This window comes from Canis aureus, chromosome 1 (assembly GCF_053574225.1).
Source record: "Canis aureus isolate CA01 chromosome 1, VMU_Caureus_v.1.0, whole genome shotgun sequence".
NCBI classification, from domain to species: domain Eukaryota; kingdom Metazoa; phylum Chordata; class Mammalia; order Carnivora; family Canidae; genus Canis; species Canis aureus.
The window spans coordinates 1,797,501-1,824,131 of NC_135611.1; the positions used below are offsets into that span (position 1 = coordinate 1,797,501).

Here is a 26,631-nt window from a genome sequence, read left to right on the forward strand (position 1 = left end):
GCAGGTCTGCAAACACTGCAACAGCTCCTCACCTGCAGAGACCGTGCACACAGCGTCTCAGCACTGCCTACCCAATAATAAGCCATTTTGTCAAATGCAATTATAAATGATAATCACCTACACGTAATGAAGATACTCTTCAAGGCAGAACACAGAATACCCTCCTGCTTATGTGCTGGTAAAATTGAAGCAGGAATCACACTTGGAGAGGACTGTGTAAAAATGGCATTCTGGCCATTTGGACCTGTTATCAGTTCATTATGATAATGAACCTAACAAGACAGACAATTGTTGGATCTTCTAACTTTCATGATAAATATGCCCTTTAAAACAGTCTAAAAACTACAATTAGTGAAGGAGAAAATTCTTCAAATACAATCTGGATTTCTTATGTGGGGCAAATAATTTAGAATCCCCATCCATTTTTTTTTAATAACTGAGTTTTTTTTTTATATAACTGAGTTTTGTATAAACACAACAGGACCAATCATTATTTTCACTTCCTCAAGCTATGATTATTTCGCTCCCAAAATCTAAATGTGATTATTAGCATTCCATTCTCTCTAAAAGTTAGAGAGAGCCACGCATTTCACGAGACAGTCTTGAATACAATGTACACGACTAAAAACTAATATGTCATTATGGAATTGTGATTCTGGTTGCATGTGTTAGGAACGGTATTGAACAACCATCATGAGCAGTTCACCTGACTTGACCAGGAGGAAATAACCCAGATGGGCCTATCTTACTAGGGGCAGAGCTTCTAGAAGGAGCAAGACTTTCTGGTGAAGTGCTGAGTGAAAGTACCGACCTCTGATGTGTCCAGAAAGGGGAGTGGGGGGACATAAAGAAAGTTGTTCTAACTTGCTTTGACAGCTCTTCTCATTATCATGATGTGTATGTGCTGAGATGGTAGCATTTTTTTTAAAAAATGTTTTCTCTAACAAGAAAACCCATACTTGAAAACTCTGAATGCAGGACTTCTAATGCCCTTTAACCCTGCCTAGTCTGAAGCCAACATTCTTTCAGATTCACAGGCACACCAGCATCATTCAGTTAAAATCCACATATTTAAATTGGCTTTGTAAAAAAAAAAAAAAAAAAAAAAAAAAAAAAAAAAAAAAAAAAAAAAATAAATTGGCTTTGTAGTTAAAGATAGAAGTTATTAATTAATTATACCCATTAGTTAACAGGGCTTAAAATTTTTCATCTCAAGGTAAAACCATGTCAACGCGAGGCAGTACAACAACAGGACAGCCCTACAAGCCTGAGGGATTTATTTCCAAAGCAACTGGAAATTTTTTCTTTCTTAAGGAAGGGGTTGAAAAACAAGCATGAGAATCATTATCATTATCGTCAAGGTAATTTCTTTTTGGCATCCTCCTGACTGTTCAAGGATGGAGAGACCGGGGCTTGTGCACAGACCAGGGATGAGGCAGGAACTGACCGTGCAGGGCGAAGTCACACAAGGCAGGAGGTGCCGAGTCCTGGGCCAGCTCGCAGGGGAGCCTCCCCTCCCGGTAGACAAGCCCCTCTGGAAGAGCTCCCCTGCCAGTGCCCCGCGGATCTGCTGCACGGGCCGCACCGGCGGGAGGAGCCGCCGCCGCCCCGGGAGCCAGTCTCCTTGGCTGATACCAAATGTGAACCAGCCTTGACTTCAAGCTGGGTGCGGGTCCCTCGTGCTGAACTGGTTCTCCTGAACAGGGTCAGGAGGAGGGAGGAGAGGCTGGAAGATAAAGCTGCTTCAGTTTACGGGAGGAGATGTATAATTAGTTCAGCTATCCCCACACTTGCTATTTACACCGAAGACTTTCAGGGTTTCTATCACTGTTCGAATATTCTCCAGCAAGTTCTATGTTGCTCGGTTCTCCAGGAGAATGGAAATGGGTTCCACGGCCTTTCAGAGACAGCCTCTAACAAAAGGATGGCTTCCATGGGAGGCTTAAAAATAGATGGATTTTTTTTTTCCTCTAACAGAATGTTTAAGAAAAAATGTTTCTAATCTTAGGAACGGATCCCTCAGAGTGAGAGGAGCCCCCCAAAACTGTTTCATTTCTCTGTTTTAATTCCTGGTCAGCTACATAATATGCACGGATCATGTTTTCACTGTCTGTAAGAGCATACTCTGGTCTGAAGAAGACGATAGGCAGGACATTTATAGTTGTGATGGTCTTTTTAAGGTCACAAGTGAAAAGCACTGTTGGAATATATTTAAGAACATCTGAGAAATAACGCCTTCCTTTAAAAATGTCCAACTACAGCCTTCTCTGGGAAGTCCCATGCCTGGTGAGGAAGCGAAGCAATTACAAACACAAAGTAGAGAGGTGCTTTGTAATTTTGTGTATCAACCTCAAAGGCTCACCATTTTTCTGCTACACTTTCGCTACCTATTTTTAATTACCCAGATTAACAAAAAAGGAGAGTAGAACTTTTTGAGCATGGGGAAAGGGATGTTAACTTTTCCACTTTAATTAGCAACTGTAAAATGCCACCTGGGTCTGCAGAGAAGGGAAAGGTACTTTCTGCTTTGCTTTTACCATCCCTTAAAAATCTAGAGAGCATTTTTCAAGTTTTCCTAAATTGTGAAGAGACACTTATTTTCTTGCAAATTAATTCTTTTTAACTCCTTATGATAGCTTTGAATCCCATAAAGAAAGATGAATTATCACATACTGAGCCCAAGCTGTGAAACAGGAGGAGACAAATAGAGACCCCTACTGTGTTTAACAATGTAGAAGAAATTCCAGACGCAATAGAAAAATTTTGTCCTTTCCCCTAGACCTCCAAGCTTGTGCGTATGGAGCTGAACAGTGGAGGGCACTCGTGTTATGCTGAACGCCAGCGCTGACCCGCACGCTGGCTTTCCTCGACTCAGTGGCCCACAGCTCAAATTTGTTAAGTAACGACCACCTGTGGCACAGCCACCAAATGTCTTCTGTTTGAAACACTGGCAGTTCCTAATCTGTGTGGTGAAGCACCAGGGAGGGAAAACACTGTTTCCTTTATGGACACATGCAGATGGAGCAGCCACAACACACATTGGCCTTAACTCGGCCTCGACGCCGGATCGAATAATAAGATGTTTGTTACACTTCAAGGTTGCACGGCAGCCCTTTCACTGACATGCTGTGCGGAAGGCACACGCACCAGCATCCACGCCTGCTGCACACATGCACACGCGCGCACATACACACACGCACACATACACTCCTGCCAGGGGTCCTCAAGGAGAACCACTTCCACCAGAATCGGGCCAAGGGTGAAGACAAGGTTTGTGCGGGGGCATTTCTGGTTAAGCTGAGGCCGGTCTGCAGTGCACTTTGCCACACGCCAGGTCCCAGCGGGGGTCCTCCGGGCTGCCCACGCCGCGGCCCTCACTCACGCCACTTGGGTTTCAGATCTGCTACACGGAAAAATAAGTAAGTAACCCAGACCACTCAGACCTACCAACACACCTGGCTGCAAGCAGACAGCGCCAGAGAGGCACGGACACCATCCTGTCCAGGAGCAAGGCTCTGATGAACTGTAACCGCCTCACACCAGGGCTCAGGCTATTAAATCATTTCCAGTATTTGTCAGCACTTTACCAGTGAAGTTTACACATATGCAAAAAATCATCTGGGCAGAGCCACTGCCCTGGGCCCTAGGTCGCTAAAGCCAGGGAATCTGCATGGCCCCAAGCCACACAATGGAATTATCTAACACTGCTGCGGAGGGGTCACTCTCGAGAGGAGGACCAGGAAGGCCGCCTGCACACCAAGTGCCATGGCACCTGCAGGGTTAATTAAACAGTTCAAGATGTAATGGCCACACAAAAGAAAACCGTTCTCTCTTCTTTAAGAACTATAAACACTTGTGCTGAATGAGATGGGCATTTGATAAGCCCTGCAGCACGGAGCAGGCTCCCGGGTCTCTAGTTAACACTCGGATTCAGTGTTAACACTTAATAGAACAGCGTTGAGTCCTGTTGCCAAGGTCAACAGCACAGATGCACTAATTGTATTATGAGCTTGACATCTAGTGGCCACCCCTGGCAGGGCAAAGCAGGCAAAGGTTAAATCAGCAAGGCCTGTCACGGCGCCTCTAACTACCCACCTTCTGGGAGAGCCAGCGGAAGCGCCCCCACTCTTGCAGCCCTACCTTCCTCGGACCTCAGCCGGGCTTGATGCTGCGCCGCTGGCAGCGGCTTTCCGGCCACGCAGGGAGGCAGGGGGGCAGGGGGGCAGGGGGGGCAGGGACTGCAGGGTCAGCCTGACCCCAGCGGGGGTGCCTGGGGAAGACAGGCCCACGGAGGACAAGGTTTAGACACCACACTGGTGCCGGCAGGTCTCTGGTGTAAGTTCCTGCTGCCGCGAGAGGGTCCCCTTTAATTAACAAACAAATCAATCTTAATCTCTCACATAAATAGAGCCCATTACTTAATTTCATTATTTCAATTAATATTTTACACTTTCTGTAACGTGACTTGACCTGTTTGTTGGCTTGGAAATCACGCTGACAGGGAACTGTATCCTAAATCCTAAAAGTGTTCAAATTGCAGGAGAAAAATCTAAGGTCAGGGTTTTTTTTCAGATGCAGAAGTTTATTGAGAGTAATATTAAAACACTCCATTTTTACATAGATTTTACTTATGTCTGATTTGATATGAAATGTGTAGCAAGTTAGCATATGCTGTCATCACAAATCTGTCCCATGAGTAACAGAACAAGATCTCATCTTTATGGAACTAAATCAGATATTCTGGTCCTACTCTGGCAACTAGTCAAGAAATCATGTAGGAAAAGAAAAACTAACAAAACAAAACAAAAAAAAGAGCCCTTCCTGTTATAAATATCATGCAGAGAGTATCCTCCTTGAAACTATTTTGCAACGTTAAAAAACAGTGTAGAACATCATTAGCAGTGAAGACTTATTTTACTTAAAAACAAAACCAAACAAAACACCAAAACACTCTGTGTCAATTCTCACACTGAAGACTGCTAAATTCCAATAGACGTTCAGAACACACAACACCTCCTTGGCTGTATCTCTGCTGAATTCCTCCCCCCCCCCCCCCACCACCCAGTGTTCTCAGAGCTACCTTGAGATGAATGGTAAAGCCTCTTAGAGATTGCAGTTGAAAATGAAATCTGACCCACTTTTGCCTGCTTTTGCCATCATCTTGTATACAAAAAATAATCAGCTTGCTAAGTAATTCCTGCTGTTGGTACATGCCTTCTTCTTTTTCCGGCTCTGAACAGATCTAAAAATATTGGATTATGCATGTATTGTCGAAGTTCAACATGTACATAAAAACCCCTTGACTGCTGCTACATAATCAGTTCTTTCTCTGTAAGGTGGGAATTGGCATGCTTTTGTTGACCACCAATTTATGGATTTTTAAAGAGGTGAAGTTTTTAAAATGTTATTTTAAAAATAAATATTTGCAAATTCTTCTTTTCCTCTCCTGCCCCCCTTGGATACTTTTCACCTTTCATGTTTCAGAGAAAACAATCTGCCTACAAATGGTAGAAAGTGGCTTCTGTATTGTTTGCTTTTGGAATGCTGAATTGTAAATGTGTGTAGTGTGGGCTGGGGGGAGTACTCAAGGCAAACCATGCATATACAGATAAAAGAAAAAAGATCTCTTCACCGAGGGCTGGTGGCCTTCTTTCCCTTAATTTAAACACAGTCTGTGAATACCACTGGTAAATTCTTAAATCACAGGCTTATCACATTTAAAAGGATTTTTAAGATAGCCTCATGACTGTAAGTTGGCAGAAAATAAAAACACACTTTGAAACAATTAGTGCTCACAAACAAAATACAGGATGGCAAATTGTTTTAAATTGTAATAACCTTTTGTTCTTCCTTAAATACATATTTTCTAACGACAACAAAACACATCTTTATTAAGCTGCATTTCATACAACAAAGGAGAGCAATACCACACTTTTTAAAGTTCTCAAAAGTGCTGTTCTGTCAGAAGTTTTAATTAATTTTTCTTAGAGCAAAAATATTCAGCTGGCTCAAAAGATTTCATCACCGGTGGCACACGTTTAACTGAATTCTAAAGCTGCCTCACATTTATTTTCTAGATTTTCAGGAACAAGAATGAAACAATTTGCAATTTTAAATGGTAGTTCTTGCAGAGAGAGTCAGTCTTAGGCATCCTTCAAATAAAATTTTACAACAGGGTAACTTCAGAACTTAACATAAACCAATATTACTTTTTCTCATTTAAGATATGACATCGTATTTCATTTCTGCCACGGTAAGGTCTGGATAACACTGAAGCTATTTTGGGATAGCTACCATTTTATCGCTTGCCTAAAAACCAAAGCCTGAGAAATAGTCCTATATATGTTTTAAGAACTAATCTCTTTTAACTGTAAACTGACGTGATTGTGCATCTCTGCCGTCCCCCACACCGTACTAAAAACTGTGCATGTGTTTGTTTTCCATGGCATTATCAATAGCCTTCAATTTTACTTCATGCATCTACTGCTTTAATTAATATGTCACGCCCAAAGTGATACAAAAGAATTATCTACTTTGTCTGTAAAACACTGTAAACTAACTTAGCTCTCTTATAACTTCATGCACCGTCTGCTTCTTCCCCCTGCACTTAACAAAATTAAAATTTTGAGAATATCTGATTCGTGTCAGAGTGAGGGAGTTTCCACAACTGTTTCTCTTAAAAAAAAAAAAATTTTTTTTTTTTAGTTATCTTACTAACGACGATCAGCACGACAGAGTAACACATCCGTGAGCATTCCTTGAGTGAGCAGAGAACAGAGTATCTTTTATACTCCACGAACAATCAGCTTCAGAATAATTAAATCAGAAAGAACTATTTTTTAAATAGTTTGCCTAAAGTACCTTCAAAACAATCCAGGAAACATACTATTTGACTAAAGCTCAGCCCCAGACAGGCTATTTCTGGCCTGTTGCAAAATACGATCAGGAACTGTGGCAATATCTTGATTACAATTCCCAACGACTGTGAAAAACCCAAGCTTGACAAACTTTAATCCTATGATGGGTAAAAACTCTGAATACGCCTCACCTCTAAATAAATTCAGTAACAAGAGGAATTCAAAACACAACTTGTAAATAATTTACTCCATCTTAGGTTTTCAAATATAGGCTACATATCCCTCAACATGTTTACACTATTAGGCTCACCAAGCTCACATTTCTGACGTGAAATTAAAAATGAATAGCAAGGCCTCAGCTTGTTAATTGTTAAATACAAGAGGTTTTACTCTATTAATTAAAATATGCTTTAATAAAAGGAGACATTGCACATTTTGATAACGGCCCTACAAAGCTGAGAAGTATTTACATTGTTGCATTTTGGGGCGGCTGTGAAAGCCGATTTTAAGCTATTCAGGAGCCACAATAATAAAGCTTTAAAATTCCTCACTGGGATGCAATGTAGTTCTTTTGAAGGAAAGACTGTCTTTCTCATTCGGCAGAAATAAATCCATTCATTTGATCATGTAGTCATTGAGGGCAATACAAAACAAACCAAGTGTGAGAAATTCTATGTGATGAAGTAAACAAAACAAAAAAAAATCCATTTCCATGACAAAAAGATTCTTTGTCCTTAATCTACCCACCATATGCAAGCGTTTCTTTTTAGCATATCTGCTGTTCTAATCTTGGGTGACTAGGCTACAGATAAGGCTCCCTACCTCCACGGCGACAAAAAGACCCTAACGAGTCCACTAATTTTATTTAATTCATTAATTCCCGCCGCGTTAGCAGCATTTTCTCCCTTTGCCCGTTCCGGCGTGGACACGTACCTGCTTCGCCAAACTTTACAACGCCCCGGGATAAACTCCTAAACTCCTTTTGTTTTTTGTTTTTTGTTTTTGTTTTGTTTCGTTTTGCTTGTACCGTCTGAGCCTCCGGGTAAGAGGATGCACCTCTGCCTCCGAACTTACAAAGGGTCCATCACAGAAGTTGGGCAGCGGGTTTTGTGCAGGAGGCCGGGAGGCGCGCTGGGAGCTCGGCGCCCCGGCCGCCCCTGCGCGCCCCTGAGACCTGCGGCAGCGGCTCCCGCTCCCCGCTCCCGCTCCCCGCTCCCCGCTCCCGGCGAGGGCAGGCCCCGAGGCGCCGCGGGTGCACACGGCCGGGCACCGCCGCGGGATCCGGACCCGCCCGAGGGGACTTGGAGCCGCCGCCAACGTGCCGGGTCCGCCGCGCTCAAGGACCGCCCCGCCGCGCGCCGGGTCCCCAGGCGGCCACGAGGAAGGCCGGGCGACCGCCGACCGCCGACCGCCGGCCCGGGAGAGGGGCAGGCCGGAGGGAGGGCAGCGGCCCCGGGGCCCGGCTCCGAACAAAGCTGCCCCGGCGCCGGCCTCCCCGGCCCGCGCCCGGCGCTCGCGAGCCCCGACACGTCCCCGTCGCCCCGCCGGCCCGGGTCGTCCGCGCGCAGGAGCCCCCGGGGGGCGGCGCGGCCCCCAGCACCCCCCCCCCAGGCGGGCCGGGCCCCCCGCTCGCCCGAGCCCCGGCGCGTCCGCGCACCGCGCCCCAACTCCGAGCAGCCGGACCAAGTTTACTTGCCCGCAACTCCGCGCCGCGCGCCGGGGAGGACCCGGGTGCCCGCGATGGGCCTGCCGGGGCCGGGCGGCGCGCCCCGACCCCGCGGCCGGCGGCCCCCCCAGCCCGCGCCGCCCCCCGCGCCCGCCCCCCGCGGCCCCTCACCGTGCTCGGGAGCCCCGTCCGGCGGCGGCAGCTCCTCGTCCGACTTGAGGTGCTGGGGCTTGGCCTGCTTGCGCCGAGACATGCTGCTAGCGGCGCGCGGGCCCCGAGCGGGGCGTCGGCATCAGCATCAGCATCAGCATCAGCGGGGCGGCCGGCGGGGACGGCGCGGGGCGCGGGGCGCGGGGCGCGGGGCGCGGGCGGCGGGGACGGCGGCGGCTGCGCGGGCCGCGCATGGGGCTGAGCAATTAGGCTGGTGAATAATGCATGGCCATTAGCGGCGGGCCGCGCCGATTGGCCGGGCTCCAGCGGACTCGGCGGCCTATGCAAATGAGGCCGCGCTCGCAATTAGCGGCCGCGCGGGGCGAGGGGCGCCTGCGGGACCCGGCGCGGCGGCGCTCACATCGCGGCCCCGGCGGCTCGGCTCGGCTCGGCTCGGCTCGGCGCGGGCGCTCCTCGGGGCCGGGGCCGGGGCCGGGGCCGGGGCCGGGGCCGGGGCGGCGGGCGCGGGGCGCGGGGCGCGGGGCGCGGGCGGCAAACTTTGGCAGCGTCCGCGCGGCGCCGTCTCCGCCGGCGCGCCGGGCTCGCCCCTTTATAGAGAGTCTGCGCCACCGCCCGCGCCCCGCGCCCCGCGCCCCGCGCGCCCCCCCGCCGCCCGGCCGCCCCTCCCGGAGCGAGCGGCCGCGGGCAGGGCTCCGGCCCGGCGCCTTTGTCTCGCCGGCCCGCCCGGGCGCCGCGCTGCCTGCGCTCCGGGCGCGCAGGACCGAGCGGCCGGCTGGCTCGGCTCCTCGGCGGCGGGGCTCGCCCGGGCTCAGGTGCCCCCGCCCGCGGGCCGGCCGTCCTCTCCGAGCTCGCGTCCCCTCCGCGGGCTCCGCCGGCCGCCGGGCGGCTCCCAGGCTCGCGGCCGCAGCGGAGCGGAGTGCGCACGCCGGGGTGGCGGGACTTCGGCAAGACCAACTTTCCGGTTCGGAAGCGGCGCGGGCCGCGCGGCTCCTCCCCTCCCCTCTCCTCCCCGTGCCCCCTCCCCTGCGTCCCCCGCCTCCCCGCCCCCCCGGGCCTCTCCGACTCGGAGCGCCCGCCCCGCCCGCCGGGCCTCCCCGCCGCCGGCGGCTCCTTAAATCCAGCGGGAGGGAGGGGACGGCGGGGCTCCGGTGTCCCCCGCACTAGCTCCCCGTCCGACGGGTTCCGGCCGGGGCGTCTGCGGAGTGGGCAGGGGGCGCAAGGTGTCCCAAGGCCCCGCGACTCAAAGTTCCAAGTCCACGAAAGTCGCGCGCGCGGCCCGCTGCGTCCTAGGACTTTCCGGGATGACGGGGTGGGGGGCGCGGTGAGGGGGTCGCGCGCGTGCGGCCGGGCCCAGCACCCCCGGGGAGCCTGCGCTGCGCGCTCCCGCACACCCCGGCGCCCCTCGCCCTCGCCCTCGCCCGCACGCACGCGCCCCGCCCCAACCCGCGCGCGCACCCCGCCGCCCCGCGCACACGCGTGCTCGCCCACTCCCGCGTGCTCACTGTCGCGCGTGTCCTCGGCCCCCGAGATGTGCCCCAGGCCCGCCCGCGGTCCTAGTTTGCCTTTTTTCCTTTCCTAAATTTCTTATTTTTGTGCCTCACAAGTGGCCCTGTGTGGTACGAAGCTTTGGCACAGATGGCCTTCCCGGCGTCTGCGCTGGGGAAGCGGGAGGTGACTCGTCAGCCCCGAGCGCACGGGGGGCTGCGAGCTGCTCGCGTGGCTGGGGGGGGTGCTCTGCCTGGCTGGGGGTCCCCCGGAACGGACCCCAATCCCAGGCTTCTCGCCCGCCTCTCCGCGGGCTTCTCTTCCTTTCTAGAATCTTCTCGCTTCCAGCCTGGTTCTCTCACCCGCCTGTAGTTGTGTAAGTTTCACGAAGCAACAGCTTGGGCTGCAGGAAAGCGCAGGGTGATGGGGAGAGGAAGGACGCGCACAGGTCGGCGTCGTCTCCAAAGACACCCCACACCCCCCGCGTCGCCACATGCATCCCCCCCCCCCCCCCGCTAAAAAAAAATCCCAAAGGTTGGTTCTGTTTCGCTTTTGAGTGGCGCCCGTATTCATTTAGGGCGATCTTGCTTTTGAAAAGAAAAAAAAAGACCAATAAAAGATGTCTGAAGTCTAGAGTTGACTGGCCCTACACCACGCTTCTAGGTTTGAGCTGGGAGGTTGTCCTACCCTGTGAACTTTCGCGAACGCGGCGAGCATTGGGGGACGCTCTCGGCCGCGGCACCGAGGCGCTTGGCACCGGAAAGTTTGCAGCCTGCAGCCGGGCTTCGGGGCTTCGGGGCTTCGGGGGCGAGCGGGGGAAGGGGCGAAGGCAAACGGGGGCAGAGGGACGGGAAGGGGACGCGGGCGTGCGGAGGGGCGGCTGTAGCGAATGAAGTTTCTTGCAGAATTTGCAGGACCGGCCAGAGTTGGGGAAGTTGCAGAGCTGCCGCTGAAGGTACATTTCGGTGACGCAAGAGAAAGAACTCGAACACAGTCCTCGGTGGGGCAGACCCAAGGGTAAAGGTGCACTGCTTTTTGGGGACCTGGTTCACTTTCTCTTTTTTTTTTTTTTTTTCCTCCTTTTTACAAAAAACTCACACCTTAAGCAGCAGCAGCCGATGTAGGCTGTCGCGGCGCCCGAAGCCCTTTCAGGGAAGCCCGAGCCGGCTCCCCCGCAGCCTCCTGGCCTCTGGGGCACCGACTCCTCCTCTTTGGGCCACTAGGCGCGCGCCGACCTCCACCTTTTATGTTCTTTAGGCCATTCGTCCGTCCCCCCCCAACCCCCCCGCCGCCAACTGCTTTCCCACAGGCTGGCACGATTTCCCAAGTCTTCCTGGCACTTGCAAACGCAACTGTTTAATTTTGTCAACTTGGCTTTGCATTTTCTACGAGGGTGTGGTCTTTGAGAGGGTCTTCGAGGGGCCTCCAGTGGAGGCAGATCTGAGACCCCGGCCTTTTATCTGTAAGAAGCAAGCCCGCAGACTGCAGAGGTGTCGCGCCAGTCGTGCTGAGCTTTGTACGGGGGAAGGTGCAGCAGGCTGAGCCTGGCGCGGTGTTGGACACAGTGGACCGGCGCGGACGCAGGACTCGGAGCTGCCCCAGCCGGACCTGCCCGCCGTCGGCTCGGGTCGCGCCGGCTGTGCAGAGTGCAGTGGGCCGGGTGAGGTCGCCGGCCCAACACCGCCCTCCGCGCCTGCTGCGCTGGGATTTCGTTGAGAAAATCGAGCAGACGCGGAGGAAGGGGTCAGGAAGGATATGAAACGGGAACCCTTGCGAATTCCGGCCAGCGCTAGAATGGTGCAGATCAGTGCATCTGTGGCGCATCCTTCTAAAAATCGACTGGGGTAAACAAGATCAATACATTTTTTTAAAAGGTCTAAAGCAAAAGGCGCATTACCTCCTCACTCACCTGTTCTGCTTTCCTTGCCTCCCTCCACTGAGATCTGAAACTTTTCCTTAATTGTTTTTATTCACTGCAGCAAGTTTTAATGAAAGCATATGCATCTGAAGCTTGAGTCACAACCATAGATTTATTGTGAGGTGACAGCATGTCAACAGCATATTTTCACAGATGAGGGACAGGATTATCCTCCAGTCGTGCCTAGATTAAGGGCAACCACAGAAATGGAAATGCGTGCCCGAGGTGCGGACACCGGCTCCTGCATGTGAGACACATACACTCACTGTCACATGACCACTGCCTATTAAAATTTGTAATACCTAAATACTATTGCAAAAACAAAAGTTGCTTTTCTTCTCTGTAATTAAATCTAATTTGTTAATTGTCTTCCTCTTGCAATGTTGTTTTCATCTTATGAGGCGACATGTTATTATTTTGTCTGCTTAATAATATTATTTACAAATTAATACTGTAGATTACATTAGCGGAACATATAATTAGATGTTTGATTTAATTTGTATCATTTATTCAGATAAAACAGAAAGCCTATCTGCAGGATGGATTTGACAAGGGGAGTTGAAGAGTGGGTTCTGTTCTAATACCTCAGCTTAGTGAAGCTACCTGGCTCTCCATCCACAAAGCACACTTTTACCTGAGGTGCATTTGGTACTTTATCATGTGCTTATTTACCTAGCCATTTAATACAGAAAAAGTATTCAAGTATTACAGGTCTATTTTCTGTCTCCTTTCAGGCTTTCCCCCTCAAATCAAAGTTCTTGCCACTGGCTTTCACTCCCTTCTCTCTGGTTCCTCCTCCACCCCCAACTTTTGTTTTGGGTCCTTGCCATTAAATCCGGCATGATTTTGTGTCTTTAATGCTGTGACAAGTGACCGCTAATTGGTTCTCACTTGAGCAAAGATATTACCATACTAATATTATTATTGGTAAGAAGAGGTAATTGATAACACCACCTGCCACTCTGGGGCAGTCACAATGATAAATGTTTCCATCAACAGGAAATCTGTGCTTGGTGTACCACAGCCCAATGCAAACAGCATGTCAAGTGCCAATTATAAAGATGTTGCTTTTCTGTTACATTGTGGGGGCGCTAGGAAACATGGAGCCCCAAATTATATTTATGGCTTTTTGAAAATGCTTTTCCAAGCTTCTTGCTCACCCACTTGAAGATAACTTTCCCCTTTAAAAAACAAAAAATGTTCTCCTTAAATAAACCAATACACAACTAACTGCCCCGCCCACATTCCACTCAGCCCCTGCTGTCACCCTCTTTCTTGGCTTTCAAAGCTCTTGAGGTGAATATGCCGAAATTTTTAATAGATGGGAACCAAGAACATAGCATATAAATCCATCTAGGTCTATGCGCTTCGCAGCATCATGTCTGTTCATTACAGGATGGCTTACTACCTCCCCGGTAGGCATCCCAGGCAAACATTTCGTAGCTTTTTAGGTCTCACAGAGAAACACCAGCACATGGCCATTCGTCTTCACACTTGGGGATGCAAATGATCAGAAAGTGCGTCTCTTGTGACCGTTGAACTGTGTATTTGGGCTGCATATAGATCTAGGAGAGGCACTTGAGCATGTATGGTGGCATAAATAATGCTGGCCGGCTAAAACTGTGACTCCCTTGCTTATAGGAAAGCTCAAACGATTATTATTAGCTTGCATTATTAGATGCAGGCCTCAAAAGGCGAAATCAGCTATTGATAATTGCAAGAAGTATACAGCAGCTACTGTATCGATCGGCTTGTCCCTATTCCCCTGGTATGGGAGAGATAAGAAGACTCAGTCTTTAGTGCAATATAATTTCTTTTGACCTATCTGCTTGCTACAGACTTATGATGAATAGCCAGAGTGGTTAAAGTCCTTTATCACGAAAGTTACCCCTTGATATAATATTGATTCTTTATAACTAGCTCCAAACACAAAAATCAAACTGTCCACTTGACCATCATCATCATCAATATCATCACAAAGCCTCTGGAATAAAAGATCAGCACCAGCCTGAAAACGCTTTCTATAATCTTACCAGCTAATCTTTATTTGCTGATGATGAAAAGAAAGTGGGGGGCGGGGGGCAGAGGGAGAGTGAGCGGAATGTCATTTGGACGAACACTGTATTTATATGCGGACATATGCTAGGCCGACGCGCGGCGGCCACTCCTCGTCGGCACCCGCGGTCAGCGTGGCCGGCCTCCCCCGACCCCCGGACTGGGGCGCGGACTGGGGCGCGGGAGGCCGGGGGTCGGGGAGAGACGGCCCGAGCTCCACGCGAGCTGATGTCGGAGACGGAAGGACCCCCGCGGCCTCCAGGGTCACATGTCCCGGGCGCTCGGCCCGCGGCCCCGGCGGGAGCGCGGGGAGCGGGGCGCACGCCGGGTGGGCTCGCCAGCCTGGAGGGGCCACGCCTGGGGCGCACATCAAAGGCCGCCGTGCAATTGGAGTGCATTTCCCCCAATTAACGGCATTTCCTGCCCCCTCCCCCGCCGCCCCGCCCCCGCGCCGCCGGCCGCCGGGCGCAGGGACGAGCCTCTCCCGGGAGCGCGCGTGTCCCTGCGGGCGCTGTGGACGCCCAGCTCCGGCCCCACAGAGTTTCGGGCGCCTTTTGGGGGAGGGGCTTATGGGAACGGGGGTTGCGGACAGAACCCCAACTTCTCAGTCCTTGATGTCCGCACCAACAGACTTCCATCCTGGTCTCGACGGGCCGCTGTACTCGGACACCTTCCGCCGGACACCCCCGCCCCAATCCCTCCTCCCGCGTTCCCGCAACCTTCAGCCTGCGGAGCGGGGTGGGGGCGGGGGTAAAGGACGTGCAGAGGTGCAGGGCCTCCCCTCCCCAGGCTCCGCGGTCTCCCCTAACTAGTGCCGCAGGGGCTGGGTGCTCGAAGTCCCCCGGAGCTCGGACCCCACTGTGTGTGTGGGACACGGCCGCGCCAAGGCCCCTCCCTGGGGGCTGCCCCGAGGGAGGCCCCTCAGGTGGGGCGGGGCGCAGGCGGCCTCGGGCTGGGGGCGGCCCGGCTCACTCCCCCACCTCCGGTGCCCTCGCCTCCCTTCGGGCCCAGGGGCGCCTCCCACCCCCACTCCCTGGTGCCGACCCCTCCACGCGGGGCCACTTCGCTTGATCGCAGCCTGGGGGCGCCTTGGACGAACCCCCACGAGGGATTTCATGACCTGGCGCCGCCCCACGGTGGTCCTGGAGCCCTGAGAGAGTGCTGGGGTGGGGGGCGGGGACGCCACACCTCGATGATCCAACCAGTCTCCTCCTGCTCGGTGTGGGGGTGAGAACGCAGTGGGCGTGAGAACTGAGCGGCCACCCCTGCTCGGGCCCCAGCGCACTGGCAGCGCGGGGGACACCCCCTCCCCATTTCCCTGGCTGCAGCACACACCCGCTCTTCCTAACATGTTCAAAGCGGGCCCAACTTTGATGTGACCGGTCCCATCGGTCTTGGCTTTCTCATTATCACAAATGTCATTTGCTTTGGCTCTGAGCTCTGCAAAAACGCAGAGCTGAAATTCTGCAGAAGGCCCAGCCTGTGGGCCAGGCGCTCACCCAGGGTCCTTGAACCACTGTGTTGGGGTCCTGCTCCCGTTCAAGGATGAATGTCTTCACTATGAACTAATGCACTGTGCTATTAGCAGAGCAGATCCTTCTGGCTGTCCTGGCAGGTCAGGGACAGGAGAGGAGGAGCAAATATCATACAGATCAGAGAGTTCACATTCCCCAGGCGGAAAAAAAAAAAAAAAAGCGAAAAACCAAATCAAGAAAAAGGAAAAACATCACGACAGCAGGAGGAACAGTCTCATACTCAAACAGTGCAATATGATTTCATTAACTAAATAAATGACCTGGTAGGTCCAGACATGTGGGCTGCCTCCTGCCGGGCCTCCCTAGCAAGACTGCTGGGCTCCCAGGAGGTGCCTCTTTGTGCCTTAGTGAGGCCCCATTGGGGAAAAGGACAGCTCTCAGGATTCCAGAGCTTCCCAATGTCATCAGATCTGCTTCTCTCTTCTGCACTGGGAGCCACTGTTTTGCTTAATAATGTATTCCGTGCCTTGAACTGTATACGCTTGATTCATCCAGACTTTTCTGTTTGAAATCAGGTTGGAGGAAGTGAAGTAGAGCTCCTGCATGAAAGAGGGCGCTCCTTGCCCTGCAGTGAAGGGGGCACGCTGTTCCCCAAAGACACGGATTTTCTTGGAATTGGAAAGTTAAAAAAAAAATCCTGTATAGAAATTTTGATCACTGGGTGGAAAGTGGATTTGCCTAAAGTCTAGAAATGTTGTTTCTGCACATGCATACTCTGCTTTAAGAAAACCTATTGAACCGGATTTCATAGGATTGAAAGTGGAAGGGGTCATTATTTGCTTTACAAAGAGTTCCTCACTTTTCAGGAGAATTCACTGCAGATTTGTCTTGAGGAGGCAGTGCTGCAGTATACTGTAAATCAGCCAATCTCTACCAATTTCACAAAGCCAGGCTCCCCATGTCCCTGAAGGTGGCATGCTGGTGGCTCCTCAGGAGTGGGGGGCTTCAGCGATGTCCTTCAGCTAGTGTGGCCAGCATGGTGGGTGTTTCGTTGCTCAGCTCCATGGAAGAACAGCTCTGCTTTTCCGCGTCAGCCCCACCTCGGCCTCTGGGGCAGCAGTGGCAGTAGGCCTCATGAAAGCATTGGAAGGAAGGGTGGGCTCAGACGCTGAGAGATAACATGTGTGGCTGGAAGAAGGGACCCAGGCAGGAGGGAAAATCAAACGCTCATAAAGAGGGCATGTTTACCTACGTGATGGAACCATTTCCGGGGAAAGTGGGGCTCAGGAGAAATCAGAGGCCCCGGAGAGCAAGAGGAGGGGGATGGATGTGATCGTGAGACCACAAGGGGCTGTCGGGTGCAAGCTCAGAAGGAGGTGGTCTCAGAAGGAGCCAGCAGCGAGGGTGGGGATGGCTTCTAGGGCTCTGTGTAGCTGGCTGACTTGGAGGGGCTGAAGGAGAAGCTGAGGTTTGCAAGTGGCCTGTCAGCTTGCTGAGTCCCATGTGGTGTGACAGGCCTCACTGGTCCCTGTCCTCATGGCATCTGCACCAGAGAGATGCCCGAGCAGCTGTCTGCACCTCCACTGTGGGCTCACTCTGCACACCTGTCTTTGCTGGGCCCCCCTCCCACTCTGCTATGGGGCTCTCCAGGGTTGAGAAACAGTGCAGCTCCATTTGGTAAACTGCTTACTGGTCTAGGTGGAGAATTTGGGAACAAGAAGTGGTGTTTGCTTCCCCATTCGAGGCACAGGTATCATCCCATCTTCTCTGAGTGGGCGTCTTTTGCAACTCTGGAAGATTATGGTCCTTCCCATGTAATCTCACTCTGGTTAGGTTTCATCTTACATTGTTCTCAAATCCATTTCAGAGCCAGGTTTTGTGCGCTCCGGTCAGAAGTCCCTGCATGCGTCCCCTCCAGGACTTGGGGCCACCGTGGGTACTCTGTTAATGTGGGGCCCTGGCCCAGCAGGCCTGAGAGTGGTCATCCAAGATGTGCGCACACATCCACGAGCTCTGAGCTCTCAGGGTAGAGTCCTCAGTCTGTCCCCTTAGGTGTCCTGAGCTAATTCAGGGGGAGAAGTGTTCACGCTGCCTTCTCAAAGTGCCTCAACCCCAAGGCATCTTTGCTGAACATCTTTGGGGCCGGGCATCCTGCCGTGAGCCCTAGTTTGCTTGGTTTCTCCAACTGCTCTGCTTATTAACCTATTTTACAGATGCACTGATATCCATTTGATGATATTAAGGACGTGCCCAAGGTCACATGTAAGCTAGTAAAGGAACCTGCGCTCACTTAGGTCTTCCTCAGAGACCTTCACAAGTGAGCATTGCCTGTCCTTACCACCATGCAAAGTTCCATCCTGTTAATGCATGCTCTGACAATTCTGACGTTCAGGATTTTCTGCACACTGTATTTTTCCTTTTGCCTCCGCAGCACTGTGCCAGTCTTCGTAAGTGCCACGTCAGCCTCCTCAGGGGCATCTTGCTCTCGTCCTTCCTGTTATGGTTGCTGTTGTTTGGTTGGGTTTTGGGGGCAAAGTACATAATTTTCTTTTGCAGATGGATTTGTTCAGATGGTCTTCCGCCTTCCCCTTCTGTCCCACCTGAGCCAATGTCCTGTTGGAACATCTAACTCATCTGAAATAACCTTTCCTTTCATTTTCTTGGCTGATTTTCAGATCCAATTTGACTTTTTTTTTTTTGAGGAAGTCTTTCAAGATTATATGTACTTAACTCTCTGGTCTTGCTTTCCTTCTCCTCCTCCTCTTCCTCCTCCTCCTCCTCCTCTTTCTTTTTGCAATCATAGATACTACATAATTTGTCCACCTGTGTCCTTAAATACGATCACATACTATTTATCCACCAGTTCCGTGCTGAGGGTTTTGTTGTATCCTCAGATCCCCCAACACCATACAAGGAGCTTATTGGTAGCCCATGCTATGGGAAGGAGCTAGAGACCGCTAGAGATTTGGAACCTGGTACAGGGCCACACCGCTAGAGCTCCGTGGATGGAGGGGTAGCCATGGGCCAAGACACCTGTGCCCATGAGCTTAGCCCCTTCTTTGAATTAACACTGGCTACACCCTGGTGTCTCTGAAGACAGAGCTCCATCCATAGTCTCCAAACCTTTGCAGGGTTGAGAATTAAGAAAATTGCCTCCAATATGTAAGAACCCTTGACTGGTCATTAGAACCTTCTATTCTTTGTGCTAAATCAGAGGAGATAAAAATTTCAAGGTACGGGTTAGTGCAGAGACCACGTGTGTGGAGGTGGAGAAGGTGGTAGCAGAGACATATGGAAATAGAGTGCAGCCTGGTCTGGCCTGAGTGGGTGGTTATGGGACATGGTAGGAGGGGTGAGGCGGGGATGGAACAGGTGCTCAGTAGACATCTGAATGAAGGACCACAGTTGCAATCGTGGGATTCTGTCCCAGGCTTGACGCTGAGGCAACTCCAGCTAAGGACCCCTGACTGCGTGGGTGCGTGGGGAGTGGGGACCATCTGGGCACAGGCCACAGCTTTGGGGAGCTCTGTTGTGACCACACTGCCCTGAAGTTTTCCCCATCCATTGAGGAAAATCTTTGTATGCTGCAGGGAGCTCATGCAAGCACGGAAATGGCCATCCAACGCCGTCACGTATGTTTGGGTGTGAGAACTTCCAGGGAGGCAGTAGCACAAAGTGGCATTTTGCTCTCCAGAAAGTCAGCGAATTCCACGATGTAGATGTGAGTGCACACTCATGCTCCCGCTCTCCTCTAACGCCTCCCGACAGCCCTTTCACTCAGAGGAAAACAAGACGGCAGCCCTCGTGATGACCTTTTGTTTTTCTGCTGGAGAAATGAATATAGAGTGGTTTTCCTTGGACAGCATGGACACGTGTCAGCCTTTGATTGTCAGCGTGAACTCAAATGGGGCCGAGTTGTGGGGTTTGCTGCTCTGCCCACATCTTGGCCACACAGTGACTGCGGTCTGTGAATGGGCTGACCACGTTGCCTCTGGTTTTGGAGCAAGGATGCAGTCGTAGGAGGACGGTCACCTCCCCGCAGATGCAGGCCTGCTCCCGAGCACTGGCTCAGCTGGACTCACGTGTTGTTGGTGCGGGACTATGTGCGATTTTATGCGATGTGCTCTGCTCCCGTGTGTTGGGGAGGCACCGTCTCTCTGTGCACAGAGCTCTGCGTGTTAAACACACCATGACGCACATGCACTGATAGCCACAAGCAGCCCTACACGGTCACAGGGCTGTGGTGGTGCTGCAATGTCAGTTTGTGGCTTTACAACCTCGTAAAGGTTGAGGGACAGGTGAGGTGGAGTGACCATTCATGGTCACGTTTCCTAAAAACAGGAATTACTTTGTGTAAGATGAAAACTTCCATGACATAAATACGTATTTAAAACACAATTAAGAATCCTGGTGGGTGGATTTTGTGCATAAGCAACGGGCTCACAGGAGAGGGGGGTGCCCTCCGGGCCACCTGCTGGTGCCAGAGTGCTGTGGGAAGCACCAGGCCACAGAGAAGACTTGCATGGCACATTCCACATTTGGGGGCCTCTCCTGGGCCCATCGCTTCTGTTCTTGCAGGAAAGGGCTTGTGGGGGGCCTTGCAACCCCAAATAGACCCAGCCGTTTCTGTCTGCGAGTCGTTGCTGTATTCCTGAGAGGGACTGACTGGCTTTCCTCACAACCCGTGATGCCAGACATGACTTGGTTCAGTTCGTTGTCTACCCTTGTGTGAGTATTTTTGGCGGGCCTCTCCACTCGCTCTGCTGACAACGGGCCCCCCATGCATCCCCCCTGGGGTGGTGGCGCCCTGATCCCTGCCTGCCACGTCCCAGAGCAGCCCTGGGCAGGTGTCCCTCCAAGACTGAAGGTGCTGGTGGTAGGGGGCAGCAACAGGGCGGCATGCGGGGAGGAAACCCGGGTAGACACCAGGCCAGTGGGCTGAGCAAGCAGGGGCAGGTTGGGGAGCTGGGGTGGTGGGGCGCACCCAGGAGGGAGAGGCAGGTGACCCAGGCCATGGGGAGCTGGCTGACTTGACCTTGTGTAGGGAAGGGAGGTGGCCTGGGGGAAGGGGCTGGGCTGAAGGAACCTGAGGGGGCATGGCCTGGAGGGACCAGGCTTGACCTCAGGGCCCCGCAGGGCAGGGCCTGGCAGGAGGGGCGTCCCTTCCTGGGGGGCTCTCTTTGCAGTGCCAGGCCTGAGAGCTGACCCGGGAGCCCTGGACCTAGACTGGGAGGCCCCCAGCCGGCCATGGTGACTGTTGGCAGAGTGCAATGTAAGCGCCTCATGAGAGAGGTGGCTTGGTTCCCGTTTTTAGGAAATGCGGTCATGGAGTGTTACCCCCTGTGCCTCACGGAGACCCAGAACTTACTGGTCTCAGGATGGGGGAGCAGAAGCCCCTGGCTGGGTCCCCTGGTGGCCACCAGCCCCTGGCAACCACCATTCTGCTGTTTCCACGGAGTTTGACTTTATTTTTTTAGATTCCCCATGTAAGTGATAACTACACAGTGTTTGTCTTTCTCTCTCTGACATATTTAATATAGTAAAATAATAAAATATATTATATATTTAATATAGCGAATGCCGTCATGTGACACATGTCACAAATGTCAAGATTTCCTTTTCTCTTAAAGATTTTATCTTTAAGTAAACTCCACCCCCGACGTGAGACTCAAACCTACGGCCCCGGAGATCAAGAGTCGGCCGCTCCGCGGCCTGAGCAGGTGGTGGTCTGTTTCCCGCGCCTGAAGACTCCCGCAGGTCACACGTCTGCCTCCTGCATCTGTTGACAGACACGCGACGGCCCTGTGCGGCGGCTTTGTGCTCCACCGCGGCCCTGTTTCCGTTACATACGCGCCCAGACACGGGACTGCTGGACCACGTGGTTGTTCAGTTTTAATTTCTGGAGGATCCTCCGTGCTGTTCTCATAGTGGCTGCGCCAAATACTATGGTTTCTTAAAATTAAGACCACAGCTTGGACTCACCTCATGTTTTATTTTCAGACTAAATATCTTCTCATCTGAATTGAAACCCCAATTAGCTTTCTGCTTTGAGAATAAGGCTCGTGTCGTTGAAGCTCGTTCTGAGCCCCTGTGTCCTTACTTTATACGATGTATTCATTTACTATCGTGAAGGAAAGTGTTGTGCGGTGTAGGCGTGAACCCCTGGCCCGGGACGAGGACCCGAGGTCAGCAGTTAAGAAACCACATACAGGACACGGAAACCACGCAGCAGAGGCAGGTGGTGTCATTGGGTGAGAGCCCACGCGACAGCACACGCGATGCTCGCTCAGCGTCGGTTCGGCCGGGTGGCGGAAAGGACTGGCAGAGGTGCCAGCGGGTGGGTTGGCGTGCACAACAGTCCTTTGCGCCCCACATGTGTCGCTCAGCTTTCCACATTTTTTTTTTTTTGGTTGGTTTAATCACGTGTTTTTTTATGATGCTGATATATCTATTTTTAAAAATCAGGCCAATTTGGCATGTTCTCAGGTGAAGCTCATTTCACATACTAATATTTTCCACAGAGCAGAGACCCTTGTAATTCACATTTTGGTCCATTTCTTTAGTCTTTGAACTTTTGAAAGGCAAGTAATTAGTCTTTTACACAAGGGAAAATGCTGATGAGGTGGATATGTGAAGAATTAATTGTTGATGGACTTGCACCCCGAGACACCTTGGCCCCAGCCCTGCTTCCAACTGAAATGCTGTGTGTAGGTCTTCAGCGGTGCCCACATGTGCAGAGCAGAGGCAAATCGAAGGCCCTCATTTCTATGACTGGGGCATGTGTCCCGTATTTATTCGAAGAGTTAAAAAGTGTAATTTATTTTATTTGAATTTTCCATATTATTGATGCCATTCATTCTTTCAGTTTGTTCTTACTATTTCTTTTTGATCAGATTGTCGCCTGCTAATTGTACTAACTGTACGTGTGTGAGGCTCTGGCACACATGCTTCAAAATTCTAGTTTCTTGCTGGGAACTGTCATTATAATTCATATTGGAATTAGTTGGGATTGTTTTCCCACTAGTCACGTGGCTCCAGAATCGTACAAAGACTTTGTAAACACAACTATATCAACCCTTCCTAGTCCACGTTAAACACACATTGTAGTCATATCAATGAGAGAGATCATTTAGTTGCTATTATTTTGTCACAATGCACCAATTTCGAAGAGAATTAAAGCAATATCGCAGTGTGATTTTTAAAAAAAAAACAAACCACCAAACCTTAAATGTGATCCTTAAAGGATCAGCCAATGCATTTTTTGAACCAATGCTTCTATGCTTGTGTCATGGGTGGCCTCCACCTTCTCTCGCCTGTATCCTCGCAGCCTCCGTGCGTTGCTTCCAGGGAGGTTGTGTTAACCCGCTGTGAATGATCTTGCAAGATGCTGCCGCGTTTATGGAAGGGAGCGTGAGGGTCCCTGCAGCTGCTGGGCTGGTGGCTCCTGCAGGCCTGCACACGGGGCACTCATGGTCCCCACCTTGGGTGTCCCACAGAGCCGCGAGTGCCTTCCAGCAGAGGCCTCAGGACCTTTGCAGCTGGGATGAGTCTTAGGTGAAACAACCAAGGGGAGCTGATGTCTGGAGGCTTCTTGCCGAATGGGGCATTTTTCCTGCACTCGGGGCAGTCCTGCCAAGGGGCTCATTGGGGGAGCGCGTGTTTTTTTGTTTTTTTTTTTTTTTAATCACAAACCCTCTCCCAGAGTGGAATCGTCCCAGGCCAGATTTCTTTCTTGTACACCTCGCAGCACGCTTTCTTTGGTGGTGGTGGTGGTGGGGAGGACCTCCCCAAAATCCCAAGAGAAAGGTTTGTGCCCGGGACTTCACTCTCTGTGCTGTGCATCGGCAGAAACTTGTTGCTGTGCGTCGCAGTTAGACGTAATTAGGTTTCCACTGTTTGCCTCCGTTGGAGGCGGCCCTGGTCCCCCGGTGCCTGTGAGGGTGAGAGCAGCCCCAGAGTCACCACCTCGGGAGGGCCACACGATGGAGGAGCAAACTGTCCTCTGTTACGGGACAAGTAAGTGGCAGCTGCATTGATCCGAACACAAATTATTGATTTATTTGTAGCTAATTGGACAAAACCAGTTTTATTTTGTACCACATGGGTTTCTCAGGAGAATAAAAGCACATTTACTTGTGGTCGTTCTGAGCTCATCGTAAGAGTGGATCATCTTCGGAAGGATCAGAAAAGGCTAACCGGCGCGCTGTGGCGTTTGACAGGGGATGCTACTCTGTGAGAACCCACTGGTCACCCTGAATGAGTTTCCCGCCATCCGCGGTGCTGAGTGGACACAGAGATATGTCACATGACACCACTTCCCAGGGTCTGTTGGGGTCTCACCAGCCGGGGCTGCTCATCCAACCCTGTCAGGCGAGGACTTCCCACATGCGGGTAACAGGTGCGGAGTCTGCTCCACGTGGCAGCCCCGTCCCTGGGGGATGAGCTGATCTCACCAGTAGGAGTTGAATTGAAGCTTCCCCTTCATGGGTCGCTAGGACCTGCCTGCCTGCATGTGGACGGGCTGCTGAATCTCCACTGCTTCTGGCTCAGCCAGGGGTGACCCAATGCCCCCATGCAGGGCTGGGTCTCCCAGATGGGAGTGGAGGGACTGTGATGCCATGTGGGGAGTGGTGAGCAAGGGACTACTGGCCAGGCTGGCGGTGCCCACTCACCAAGTGGGTGGGAGCAAGGATGCTGTGTCCCGTATTGTCTCGGGGCGACTGCTGTGCTCGCGGGGCAGAGGTGCAGGGGCCCAGGCAGGTCACCCAGGCCTGGACAGTCCCTGGGAATGGTCTCCACGGTGGCTCGGCACACACGTCCATCCTGTCAACCCCGCCAGTGGGCGCCTCAGTGAATCAACTCTTTCTGTAGGTCGGACGGATGCGGAGTCCCGTGGGAACCATGACTCTGGCTCTAGCTGGCGTTTGCAGTAACTTGGAACTAGCTCCGGACGCTGCCCTGCTTCCTGGGCACCTTCCCCACTCTCAGCCATGCACCCCTGAGGATCCTGCCGTTGTCGCGCTGGCCCCTCCACATGGCCCAAGCCCCTGCCCTGCACACTTGCAGACCTTTGGCTGTGGGTGGAGGTCGTGTTCTGTCTTCTGCTCTGTGGAGCACCCTGGTGCATTCTTGCTGCAGAACGAGGCTCCCCCCAGGAGGACTGAAGCCGTCTGTGAACAGAAGAAGCATGGCCTTCTCGTCATCCTGGCATCCCTGGCCTGCACGTCCCCACTCAGCGAGGGCTCACACACATCCCCATGTCTCCACGCTGCTGTCTCGGGGATTAGAGACACAGGGTGCACGGGGCTCACCTCACCACCCACAGGCAGCTCGAGGCGTCAGAGGCCAACACAGAGAATAACAACAAAACCTTGACCACAGAGGTGAGTGGCCAGGTGGGCGCCTATGTCCTGTGCCTCATAAAGGCCAAGCAGCCCCAGCATTTGATGAGTCACCAATCCTTTACGCCACTGCCAGGGGACCTGGGGCAGCCCCTTAGCCCTGCAGCATGTCACCAGGAGGCTGGGAGCTGCAGGGGGAGGGTGGAGCCTCCAAATTCACCAAATTAAAGTGCAGCCAAACGAGGGAGCTAAATCGAGTGTGCATCTTGCCTTATCTGCTCTATATATTTATGTTTTAGCTACATGTCCTTGTAAGCAAGATGCCCTCATAATCTGGAAAGAGCACGAGCTCTTGGGTCTCTCTGGCGTTATCATCTTGCAGCTGTGATGTATGGAATAATCACAAAATGCAATCAGAGCTCTCAGGTCACTGCAGAATTGGCATACTGCACACATCATAAATGTCTACTTGACTTTTAATTAAACGGCTTGTCCTCTGGGATTTTTAATCACTAGTTTGGGTAAGTGGGCTGCGTCATGACTGGTCAGGTCCTGGGAGGCTGGGAACCTGTACCTGTTTGCTTTGGAGTGGGAGGTGGAGGGCAGGGGTGGGGGGGGGCACGTCTGTCTTAGCATGTGGTGACAGTGACTCCTGGCGAGCCACACATCTCCACCAGTGCATGATGGAGTCCTGGCAGGGCTGTGAGGAGCTCCCCACTGGCGGCACAGCCTGACCACCCAGAAGCCCTCTGCTGTGGGCCACACTTGCACAATTTTAGCAGGAAATTCACAGAAGGGGCGAGCAAATTATGTTTTTTTAAAAACATATTTTCATTTCAAATTTTGTCTCTTCCTTGTAAGCTTCAGAAGGTCATACACGTCTTACTACCTCACTGGATATAATTCCGGAACACTGAGGAATAACTAGCCGGGATATTAGTTACTACCATGGCTTAGACATGACATTTTTGGCCATACTTTATTTGGGAATGGTCAAGGGCTTATTTATTTATTTATTTATTTATTTATTTATTTATTTAAGAGAAGAGAACTATGTATATATTAGTGGTCAGCACCCGGTCACAAGGGCTCGGCTGTGACTTTCCTATTTGGCAGAGTTCCTCTGTGTTTTGAATGGCCAGCATGTCACAGCTGGTGATTTGTGGGTCAAGGTGTTTGAAAATACTATAGCATGTAACTTCTCCTATTAGCAGTTTTCAAGTCTTTTTCTATGTCAGTTTGTTCGCTATTCCACAGAAGGCATCTTCCTCCAGAGCAAGTAGATCTTGGGGGACCTTGGGCAGCGGGGTGTTGGTATTTCTTGCTGTCAGCTTGCAGGTTTCCTTCCTTGGTACAGGTTCATATCTGCAGCAGGTGCTCCCCAAGGGCCCCGAGCTGGAGGCTGATGTGGCCGAAGCCTCCCAGGGTCTCCATGAGGCTGGCCCTGTTGTCCAGGCCCATTGGCAGTGGGCACCAGGCAGCGGTGCCAGCAAGGGGGGCTGTGGCAGCATCGCCAGAGAACTGCCCAAGTGGAGCTTTCTTCTTGTGGGTGAGGATGGCCTGCTGCTGGGGAGGAGACTACGCAGGCATTGGGGGCCGCTGAGCAAGGGCCATTTCTGGGGGAGGTCAGGGCCGCTGTTTCATGACCTGACCCTTTAGACGT

General features: G+C 52.0%; 1 protein-coding gene and 1 long non-coding RNA gene across 2 annotated transcripts in view; one reads left to right on the forward strand and one right to left on the reverse strand.

The window, feature by feature from the left end:
- The window catches only part of SALL3 (spalt like transcription factor 3), a 21,264-nt gene extending 12,421 nt beyond the window's left edge, over positions 1 to 8,843 (reverse strand). The window contains exon 1 of the mRNA XM_077874489.1: positions 8,695 to 8,843. Coding sequence (XP_077730615.1) covers positions 8,695 to 8,776 — 82 coding nt within the window. The 5' untranslated portion in view covers positions 8,777 to 8,843. The remainder of the gene's footprint in view (positions 1 to 8,694) is intronic.
- Positions 8,844 to 9,536: 693 nt separating this feature from the next.
- Positions 9,537 to 12,466, forward strand: LOC144322418 (uncharacterized). Its single transcript, XR_013388095.1, has 3 exons — positions 9,537 to 9,655; positions 10,511 to 10,555; positions 11,085 to 12,466. It is a non-coding gene; the product is annotated as an uncharacterized LOC144322418 (long non-coding RNA).
- The last annotated feature ends 14,165 nt before the right edge of the window (positions 12,467 to 26,631 follow it).